General features: G+C 43.0%; 1 protein-coding gene across 1 annotated transcript in view; it reads right to left on the bottom strand.

Moving 5' to 3' along the window:
* The window catches only part of LOC128688293 (discoidin domain-containing receptor 2), a 243,482-nt gene extending 238,037 nt beyond the window's left edge, over window positions 1–5,445 (bottom strand). The window contains exon 1 of the mRNA XM_070085909.1: window positions 5,238–5,445. Coding sequence (XP_069942010.1) covers window positions 5,238–5,445 — 208 coding nt within the window. The remainder of the gene's footprint in view (window positions 1–5,237) is intronic.
* Window positions 5,446–11,891: the final 6,446 nt, after the last annotated feature.

The following is an 11,891-nucleotide window of genomic DNA, read 5'->3' on the forward strand; positions in this document are numbered from 1 at the left end:
CGTAGGTGTCCCTGTTCTCAGATGACGCAAAACTAATGAGAATATAAAGAGGAGCAGACAAAAAATGATGAAAAGGGAATCTGAAAAACTGCATGACTGGTTTGACAAGTGGATATTAGTCTTAGACTCCAGCAAATGAAAAGCTATGAAAATCATAGAATGGCAAATACGCCTGGAAATAGTAAATAGACTCAGGAGACAAACACTGCAAATTTCCCTGAAAGAGAAGAACCTTGATGTGATCATGGTCCCAAGCAATTCTCTCAAGACACACACTAACTGATTAACCACTGCAGCAAACGTGAATCTGAAAAATTTAAGGGTAGCTTTCAAAAACATTTATAAGGAGGTATTCACAACCATATGCACAGCATGTCAGGCCCATTTTGGTGTATGCAGTCTCCATATGGGAGCCGCATCTGGTAAAGCATGTAGAGAAACTGGAACGAGTGCAGAGGTTTGCAACGAGACTAGCCCCAGAGCTGAGGGGCATAACTAATGAAGAGGACTTAGAGAAACTTTCCCAGCCAGGAAAGACAGTCCAGTAGTGAACAGCAGATAGGAGCTATTCTTACTCCTATCTCTCTCCCACCTCTTCCACTGTCTTCCCCTCCCACTCTCTATCCCTCTCCTCCCCTCCCTACCTCCCTCCCCTTCTCCCTCCCAACAACAAACACCTCCACACACATACACACGAACACATATCACAAACGACCACATGAAAACACAAGTTTTTTTTTGTGGCGACAAAAAATGGATTGCCAAAGAGCAGAACGGAGAACCAATAACCAAGGGACTGCTGCATGAACCTGGGAGGGAAGATTGGGTGGCAAAGCTCATGAAAAGGGAGGAAGAATGGGGAAGCTAGAAGTGCTTAGCAAGAAAATGGAGAGGATAACTGCAGAGAGCAAGAAATGAGAGATACAAGACATAGCAGCATAAGCTAAGATACAGAACTTAGAAGAGGAACTAAAAAATCTGAAACAGTCTAAAGAACCGAAGAGCAGTAAAAATATGACATCACGAACTGCTACATCAATCACAGATGAGGGGACTGTAGGAAACAAAGGAGCTATACTGTATGCAGAGGCTCTTCAACGTGGAGCCCGGGAAATATATAGGGAAAATCTGGAGCCACACTAGTACCAGACACATGGCGGCCTGAGTTGTTAGAGACGATGGACAACTTCATGACACAACATATCAGTAACACAATTAGAGAAACAGCAGTTGACAAAACAGAGGCTGGACCTTGTGTTCACCCTAAGTGACCCTTGATGTAAGGGGCATGGAATACGAGAGGCCCCTCGGTGTTAGCGACCAACACTGAGGTTCAATTACCTTGTGAAAGTGAACATAAGAGACGAACTTAAAGCATGAAAGAAGGAACAAACCTTACTTTACAAGACGGGATTCTGCAAGCATGGGACATTTTTTAAGTGGCGTGACGTGGGAAAGGCAGCGAAAAGGAAAGACAGTGAACAAAATGCAAGGGAGTGTAGCTGGAAAGTACCAGGAGGCAGAGGAGAAATTCATACCTAGAAACTGAAGACGCCAAGGGAAGAACAGAGTCCATGGTTCACCAAGAGATGCAGGGAGGCAAAAGCTAAAACTGCAAGAGCGTCGAAGAAATGTAGAATGGAAAGGACGTCGAGGACCAGAGAAGCGAGCACAAGAATAAAAAAAGTAATGCACATGAGTAAGAAGAGAAGATGAATCACAACTTCAGAATGACAATGGCTCAAAATCTGCTTTCGATATTAAGTTGTTATACAGCCACAACCACATGACAAGGTAATGTGAAGGCTGAAGAAGTAAGGACGGAAGCTCTTAGGCAATGATCAGGATGTCTGTGGGAAGCTGATCAAAAGATTGAGGGAAGTATTCTTAGTGGAATTATTAACAATACCAGTGTGTCAAAAACGGCAAAGTGCACCAACGAGTGCTGGATACACTACACACAGTGAGAAGTGAGGTGAAGAAACAACTAAGTAAGCTAGATACCTTGAAGGCAATGGGACCAGGCATCTCTTTAAGGGTTTCCAGAAAGATCAAAATATGTGAACCACTAGCAGTTGATCTTCACCAAATCATTTAAAACAATGAAGCTACCTGAGGTCTGAAAAACACTGGACGTCCTCTTGATATTTAAAAGAAGGGACAGGTAGCATTAAGCTGCTGGCAAGTGTCAGTGGAATACGTAGTATATAAAGTTATAAAGAGTATCAGGAGAAGAATAGCGGAACATCTGGAAAGAAGTGGATTCATAAACAAAACAAAACACGGTTTTAGAGATGGTAAATACTGCCTCACAAATCTGCAAAAGTTCCGTGACAAAGTAACGAAAGTTAGGCAGTAAAGCGAGAGAGATGAGTAGAATATAAGTGGGTGTTCGATATAGTACCTCACAAGAGACTGGGGTACAAGCTAGAGAAACAGGAAGCATGGATAAAAGAGAACGTACTGTAATGGTTCGAGAACTGCTTAACAGGCAGTAAATAACGAGTTATTGTCTCGGAGAGGTGTCAGGATTAGCGAGTGTGACCAGTGTGTTTCCACTAGGAGCAGTACTGTTTCATGTGTAATTAGACGACATGCCAGAAGAAATCGAGTAACAGGTGTCAGTGTGGCAAAGAAGACCGGAATCAGAGTATAGGCTCAGGAGACAAAGTCTGCAAATTTCTCTGAGTACCTCGGGTATGCAAATAGTGGAACAAACGCCACAGCAACTTAAGGGTAGCTTTCAGGAACGTCACAAAAAAGAGGCATTCACGACCTTATTCACAGATATGTCAGGCCCTTCTTGGAGTACGCAGCGCCGCCATGTTTCCCTCATTTGATAAAACACGCAAAGAAGTTATCAATGTACATGGTTTGCAACGATATTAATCCCACAGACGAGGGCTATGATATACGACGAGAGACTAGAGAAGGAGAACCTTGCGACATTAGACGACACCAGGACGAAAGGTGACATGGTAACGAGTTACATAAATACTAAGAGGAATTGACTGGGTGGACAGGACGAATTTGAGAAGCGAAACTCACAAACGAGTCACAGAGATGTTAGAAAATATTTCTTTAGCCGTAAAGAGGTCAGGAAGTGGACCAATCTAAACAGCAAAGTGCTAAAGTAGAATCTATACATAGTAATAAAAATAGGTGCAATAAGGCTGACGCAGCCAGGAGGGGCCAGGGGGACCCAGTAGCCGTCAGCGGAGAGACGGGACCAGGAGCTAAGGCTCTACCTTTGCAACCACAAATAGATGAGTACACACAAATGAGCAAAGCAGAGCCATGGGTGAGAGGTTGAGGAGGGGACGTGAAGGACCTCGCCACAAGACGAGGTAATGAGGTAGTTCCTGGAAGACACTTTCCCGGACAACAATAGTCAGTTGTTACCTTGAGAAAGAGAGAGAGAGAGAGAGAGAGAGAGAGATAGAGAGGAAGCTAACTTTACATGAGGCGCTAATTGCTTGATTGTTTCTGTCTCTCTCCAGCTGGTACAATGTGGCGGTGGTGGAGTTAGTTGGTAAGGGACTGTTGGTGTGATGGTGGTGGTGTGGTGGTGGTGGTGTGGTGGTGGTGGAGGGAGGGAGGGGGTAGAAGACGGAGTTGAAGGTAGTGACGGCAGTGACGTTGATCATATGGTGTGGCGGTGGGGTTTTGTGTGTGTGTGTGTGTGTGTGTGTGTGTGTGTGTGTGTGTGTGTGTGTGTGTGTGTGTGTGTGTGTGTGTACTTACCTAGTTGTACTCACCCAGTTGTGGTTGCAGAGGTCGATTCACAGCTCCTGGTCCCGCCTCTTCACTGATCGCTACTAGGTCCCCTCTCTCTCTCTGCTTCCTGAGCTTTGTCATACCTCGTCTTAAAGCTATGCATGGTTCTTGCCTCCACTACATCACATGTTACGTAATTCCACTTCCTGACTACTCTATGACTGAAGAAATACATCCTAACATCCCTGTGACTCGTCTGAGTCTTCAGCTTCCAATTGTGGCCCCTTGTTTGTGTCCCCTCTCTGGAACATCCTATCTCTGTCCACCTTATCTATTCCACGCAGTATTTTGTATGTCGTTATCATGTATCCCTGACCCTCCTGTCCTCCAGTGTCGTCAGTCCGATTTCCCTCAACCTTCCTTCGTAGGACATTCCCCTGAGCTCCGGAACTAGCTTTGATGCAAACCTTTGTACTTTCTCCAATTTCTTGACGTGCTTGAACAGGTGTAGATTCCAAAGTGGTGTTGCATACTCTAGTATGGGCCTGACGTACACAGTGTACAGTGTCTTGAACGAGTCCTTACTAAGGTATCGGAACGCTATTCTCAGGTTTGCCAGGCGCCCACATACTGCAGCAGTTATCTGGTTGGTGTGTGCCTCCGGAAACGTGCTCGGTGTTATGGTCACCCCAAGATCTTTCTCCTTGAGTGAGGTTTGCAGTCTTTGTCCACCTAGCCTATACTCCGTCTGCGGTCTTCTTTGCCCTTCCCCAAACTTCATGACTTTGCATTTGGCAGGGATGAATTCGAGAGCCAGTTGCTGGACCACGTATTCAGCCTGTCCAGGTCTCTTTGTAGTTCTGCCTGATCCTCATCTGATTTAATTCCTCTCATTAACTTCACATCTTCGAACAGGGACACTTCAGAGTCTATCCCTTCCACCATGTCATTCACATGTATAAAAAATAGCACTGGTCCTAGAACTGACCCATGTGGGACTCCGCTCGACACAGGCGCCCACTGTGATCCCTCATCACGTACCATGACTGGTTGTTGCCTCCCTGTCAGGTATTCTCTGATCCATTGCAGAGCCCTTCCTGTTATACGCGCCTGATCCTGTGTGTGTGTGTGTGTGTGTGTGTGTGTGTGTGTGTGTGTGTGTGTGTGTGTGTGTCCGTGTGTGTGGTGGTGATGAAAGGTGTAGGTGTGTTGGTAGTTATGGTGGTGTTTGTGGTGGTGGTGGTGGTGGTGGTAATAGTGTTTGTGGTGGGGTTAGTGGTGATGGTTGTTATCGTGGTGCTGGTTGTGGAGATGGTAGTAAATTGTGGTGAGGGCGGGGTACTAACCGAGGTTGTTAAAGCTATTCATCTCGACCCTCAGATATATGGTCCACTGAATCAAGGGATACACGCACACGCACGCATGCGCACACACACACACACACACACACACACACACACACACACACACACACACACACACACACACACACACACACACACACACAGGGGAGCACTAACCTGTAGTGTTGCAGCCATATATCTCAACTCTGAGGCAGATGGTTCGCGGATGAGGGGAGACAGGGATGAAGCGCACCTTGCTGGCCGTCAAAGGAGGGGACAACACGTTCTTCTGCTCCAGGTAAGTGTTGACGTTGCCTGGAAACGTCTGAGGGGAAGAGAGAACGGTGATGAGAGAAAGGGTGGCAGGGACGGTGAAGGATGGCATGGAGGGTGAAGGGTTGCAGAGGTGTGCGAGAGAGGTGATAGAGTTAGGGTTGGTAGGAGGCAGGGTGAAGGAGTGTTGTATGGAGGGTGAGGAATGTGTGAGGGTGAGGGTTAACAGGGAGGATAAGGGTAAACACTGGCAGAAGGCAGGTCCAGTGGAGGTAAACTGTCAATGATCGCAGAGAGAGAGAGAGAGAGAGAGAGAGAGAGAGAGAGAGAGAGAGAGAGAGAGAGAGAGAGAGAGAGAGAGAGAGAGAGAGAGAGAGAGAGAGAGAGAGAGAATGGGGACAGAGACAGAGTATTAGGTAAAGAGGAAACATAAAATGCTGACGCTAAAGAAATTAAAAAAAAAACATACATAATTCACAAAAATCTAGTATTTAAAAAAATCATACAATATACACAGTGTATAGTAGACTTAAATATTAAGATATCCCTTAGATACCTGGAGTTACAGACGTCGAGCAGCGCTCGCAACACACTTTACAACACAACTGTGTAAAAAACAGTTGTAACATGATATTCATAAATTCTTGTTGATAATTTAGAAGTGTGACAAAATAACTCGAGGAACTATGAAAGAATATGAAGAATACTGAGTGTAATAAGAATAGGTTCGTTGGTAGGTGTGTAGGAAAGACGTCACACATAACATCAAAGTTCAAACTCACATTCTGTGAGAGAAACTCGAGACAATATCGACTACACTTTCCACTCAGTGTTGAGATATTTGTGAACTGTATCAGCTACAGTATTGCGGATTAATTGTGAATTGTTCCAACCACGGAATTGTTTTAGCTCTGTTTTTCCATCTACAGTATTGTGGGTTAGTTGCAAGGTATTGTAGCCACTGTAGTGAGTTGTCAACTGTTCCAGCTACGGTATTGTGGGTTGGTTGTAAGGTATTGTAGCCACTGTAGTGAGTTGTCAACTGTTCCAGCTACGGTATTATGGGTTATTAATTGTTCCAGCGACGGATATTGTGGGTTAGTTGTAAAGTGTCTCAGCCACGATAATATGACTTTTATTAAGCAGTGGATAATCTGTATTTACTCTCGACAGTGTGAACAGAAAACCACATCTTTAAACAGTTATACCAGTACAAACGCAAACATAAAAATACATACAAACATTACTTAGAAGATAATAATAAATCATTACCTCTCAACATCTTAGAAATACATCTGGCTACATTCAACACTAAGTGACGACATTTAGTCTTACGCACAAACAAAATAGTGAGAGCATTCAGCAAGTCAGGCTTTTCCCTGACTCACAAGGAGAGCATCACCTAGGGAAACCAGATGTCACTAGGAACGAGACATATTTATACAGCAGTAACAATCCCGAGCAAACTAGAACCTATCATCTCCCCTCTCGTGGGTCATAAGGGGATTTCTCCCCTCCTCACCCTGGGCGTAAGGCCTCATCCCGGGGATCGAACCTGGGGATAGTTGGGATAGCGAGAGAGTACCCTAACCTTTCAACCGCGACGTACATCGGTAGATGGGGGATACTGTCTGTGTTTTACTGCAGAGTTATGGTATATAAAGTCAACTTTTTATAACTTTCTCCCTCTCTCTCTGCCTCTATGTTGTTCTGTGTATTTTTGTGTCTGAGTCTGTGTCTTTCTCTCTTCCTAACGTTTTGTCTGCCTTTGTGTCTTTGTCTTTCTGTCTGTGTTTTCCTGTATCACTTTTTTTTGCATTTTTTCCCTGTCTTCCTGTCTATTTTAATGTGTTTTTTCTGTCTCAGTCTTTCTACCGTATGTTTCTTTTCAGTCTATGCTCCTGTATGTGTGTTTATATCCTTCTTCTATATGATTTTTTCTTCCCAGATTTACATATATATATAAAGTTCTTAATTATTATCACTGTAGCTATTGTTATTATTTTTGTCACTAGTGAACTTATCGTAAGTACGAAAAATGTATAATGTTAACATCAACGTTTAGATACGTTTATAGTTTGTCTGAGTTTGTGTGTTTACGCAGAAATTGATTTGAACTGACACTTTGCAAAGACGTTTTTTCCTCACTAACAAAATAAAAACAAATCGTTCAGAAGACGTTCAGCCAAATGTGGAATTTAAAAAACAATATTGATTAAGATATAAACACAAATGAACAACAAAACAATGAAAATTACGAACACACACACACACACACATGAAGATGAAGTCATGAAGATTGAGGAAGGGCAAAGAAGACCTCAGGCGGAGTACAGTCTAGGGGGCCAGAGACTACAAACCTCACTCAAGGAAAAAGATCTTGGTGTGAGTATAACACCAGGCACATCTCCTGAAGCGCACATCAACCAAATAACTGCTGCAACATATGGGCGCCTAGCAAACCTCAGAACAGCATTCCGACATCTTAATAAGGAATCGTTCAGGACCCTGTACACCGTGTACGTCAGGCCCATATTGGAGTATGAGGCACCAGTTTGGAACCCACACCTAGCCAAGCACGTAAAGAAACTAGAGAAAGTGCAAAGGTTAGCAACAAGACTAGTCCCAGAGCTAAGAGGTATGTCCTACGAGGAGAGGTTAAGGGAAATCAACCTGACGACACTGGAGGACAGGAGAGATAGGGGGACATGATAACGACATATAAAATACTGTGAGGAATCGACAGTGTGACAGAGACAGGATGTTCCAGAGATGGGACACAGCAACAAGTGGTTACAGTTGGAAGTTGAAGACTCAGATTAATCACAGGGATGTTAGGAAGTATTTCTTCAGTCACAGAGTTGTCAGGAAGTGGAATAGTCTGGGATGCGATGTAGTGGAAGCAGGATCCATGCATAGCTTTAAGAAGAGGTATGATAAAGATCATGGAGCAGGAAAAGTGCCCTAGTAGTGACAGGTGCAGAGGCGGGACCAGAAGCTGTGAATCGACCCCTGCAACAGCAACTAGGAGAGTACACACAAACAGACACAAACAAGCATACACAACCAAACATATACAGCAATTAATTTTCGTACATATACCCAGGCTTTTGAACAAATACTGGAACACTACGAGAACACACACAAGAACATTTGAACAAGACGAGAACATATTACAAATCACCGCTAGAAAACACACACACAAAACCCGCACTGAATAAAACCACAAGAACAAACAATACGAGAACAAATAAACTAACACCAGAACTAACGTTATTGGAAATAGGCAAAACTTACGCATGCAACGAGAACAAACAAACAAACAAGGTATTGCTGAAAAACAAACTGTGACCACTCCCATACATACAAGCAAACTCCAGCAGACAGTTCAGCCAACGTTGTTTACAAGCAGTTCCACATATCTGGTGCTTGCCACTCAAACTTTATCCTGGGCGAGTGACACACACACACACACACACACACACACACACACACACACACACACACACACACACACACACACACACACACACACACACACACAGAGCAAGCCTAAGAACAGCATTCCGACATCTTAATAAGGAATCGTTCAGGACCCTGTACACTGAATGTTAGGCCCATATTGGAACATTATGGCATGCAAAGGGTACGTAACCTTTATTCGGTGCATGTACACACCCTCATTTACAGGCTATCTCCCCCAATCAGCGAACCAGGTGACTGAGGGTTGACGATGGGGCCCCGTCGTTCATCCAGTACCCAGGTTCCAGCTAATGAGAAGATGGTTTTGGCAATCGCAGAGGTTATGTGGGTACCACTCTCCTGTCTGCCCTTGCCATTCCCATTCTAGAGCTGGTTGAAGCACAGTCTGCTCTCTAGTGGCTTCTATTCTGCCTTGCTTACCGTGGAGTGCACTAATACCTGTTGTTGTATATAGTGTACATACTTCTGTTCTAAATTGGTGAATGATAATATAAGTCAAAAGCTTTCTGCTGTGTTCTTTTTGCTCCCTTTACACCCAGGATAACAGGCCTTTGGGACTCCTGGGTTGTAATAAACATGAACCAGCTTGGAACCCACACCTAGACAAGCACGTAAGGAAACTAGAGAAAGTGCAAAGGTTTGCAACAAGACTAGTCCCGGAGTTAAGGTGTATGTGCTACTAGGAAAGGTTAAGGGAAATCGACCTGACGACACAGGAAGACAGGAGATTTAGGGGGGATATAATAACGACATATAAAATACTGAGAGGAATCGACAAGGTGGGCAGAGACAGAATGTTCCAGAGATGGGACACAGCAACAAGGGGTCACAGTTGGAAGTTGAAGACTCAGATGAATCACAGGGATGTTAGGAAGTATTTCTTCAGTCATAGAGTTGTCAGGAAGTGGAATAGTCTGGCAAGTGATGTAGTGGAGGCAGGATCCATACATAGCTTTAAGAAGAGGTATGATAAAGCTCATGGAGCAGGAAGTGTGACCAAGTAGCGGCCAGTGAAGAGGTGGGGCCAGGAGCTGAGAATCGGCCTCTGCAACCACAACTGAGTACACACACAAACACACACACACAAACTACAGTGCCAATCAGCTTCAACTTTGCCTGAGACTTTAGCCAAACATAAATATACCAATTGAATAAAGAGAAGACAGAACTTTTGAAAAAAATTCAGAAAATTGTTGAGGAAAGTAAAGGCACACGGATTGGAGGGGAAAGTTTTTCCTGTATAGGCAACAGAGCGCGTTCCTGCACACAAGATGTCGTGCCGAATAGGTAAAATTGGTCAGTTAGCAAGAGCTCATTTAAAATTAAATCCTTTCTAAAATTTTCTCTTATAGGTTTAATATTTTTTTTCATTTATGTTAATGTAAAAATTAATAATTTTGTACCAAAAGAACCTTAGAAAACTTACGTAGCCTTATTATAACAAGCGCAATTTAATTTAGCCTAATTCAACTAAATATATTGTAGATACATTTACAATAATTTAGTAAACACAATGAAATATTTTTTTTTTTCGTTAGGTGCAGAATGACTTTTGCGAAATAACTGCATGCACAAATTTTCGCCTGCCTTATTCGGCAAGATGAGCGTTGCTATTTAAGCCAAAATCGCAAGTTTTACCTATTCGGCACGAATTAATATATATATATATATATATATATATATATATATATATATATATATATATATATATATATATATATATATTATATATATATATATATATTATATATATATATATATATATATATATATATATATATATATATATATATATATATATATATATATATATATATATATATATATATATATATATATATATATATATATATATATAAAAAGTATAAATGGTGTATACTAAGCATAAAATAACTGCCTTTTAAAAATCTCCACATTTTTTTAATGATGAAAGACGAAGGAAAATGGTGGCCACAAAAGTCCATTTAAATCCGAGTTTCATTAGAGGGAAAAGACTGCCAGATGAACAAGGTTTGTGCATTACTTTCTCCACTCAGTCTCACATTATATAATTATCTTGACTGTTTGAGAGACAGTGAGGGAGATGTAGAGGCAACCAAGAAAGTATCCAAGCAGGAGAGCGAAGAAACGTGGGGCTGGGAGAGATAGAGTGGAGAGAGTCAGGGAGAAGGAAGGAGAGTGACAGGAACAGAGAGAGAGAGAGAGAGAGAGGGGAGGGAGGGATGGATGGAGGGATGTACGTATGTATGTCCAAGAAAGTATTTGGAAAAGATAAATTATACCGAGACTATCTATTAAGAACTATCTACTTCTAGATTCAGTACAGAACTTTCACGGCGCGCATAACGGAGATAAAACACCTCAATTACTGGGAGCGCTTGAGGTTTCTAAACCTGTATTCCCTGGAACGCAGGAGGGAGAGATACATGATTATATACACCTGGAAAATCCTAGAGGGACTAGTACCGAACTTTCACACGAAAATCACTCACTACGAAAGCAAAAGACTTGGCAGACGATGCAACATCCCCCCAATGAAAAGCAGGGGTGTCACTAGCACGTTAAGAGACCATACAATAAGTGTCAGGGGCCCGAGACTGTTCAACTGCCTCCCAGCACACATAAGGGGGATTACCAACAGACCCCTGGCAGTCTTCAAGCTGGCACTGGACAAGCACCTAAAGTCAGTTCCTGATCAGCCGGGCTGTGGCTCGTACGTTGGTTTGCGTGCAGCCAGCAGCAACAGCCTGGTTGATCAGGCGCTGATCCACCAGGAGGCCTGGTCACAGACCGGGCCGCGGGGGCGTTGACCCCCGAAACTCTCTCCAGGTAAACTCCAGGTAAACTGTCGTGTATTATCTAGCCTCCTGTCACTTCTGGCATAAAAGCAGGAAAAAATACACCAAACCATATTGAAAAAAAGCCATGAAATTTACAGCTTCTTGTCCAGTTGGTTTTTCAATGGTTGTGTTGTCTTTGCTCCTTCGCCATTAGTGGGTAGTTTATCCTGTCTGATACAGTTCTGGCTGCAAACAATCTTTTTCATTCGTGTTGCATCTTTTTCCTGGCAATTTG

Source organism: Cherax quadricarinatus, chromosome 1 (genome assembly GCF_038502225.1).
Source record: "Cherax quadricarinatus isolate ZL_2023a chromosome 1, ASM3850222v1, whole genome shotgun sequence".
Taxonomy (NCBI): Eukaryota; Metazoa; Arthropoda; class Malacostraca; order Decapoda; family Parastacidae; genus Cherax; species Cherax quadricarinatus.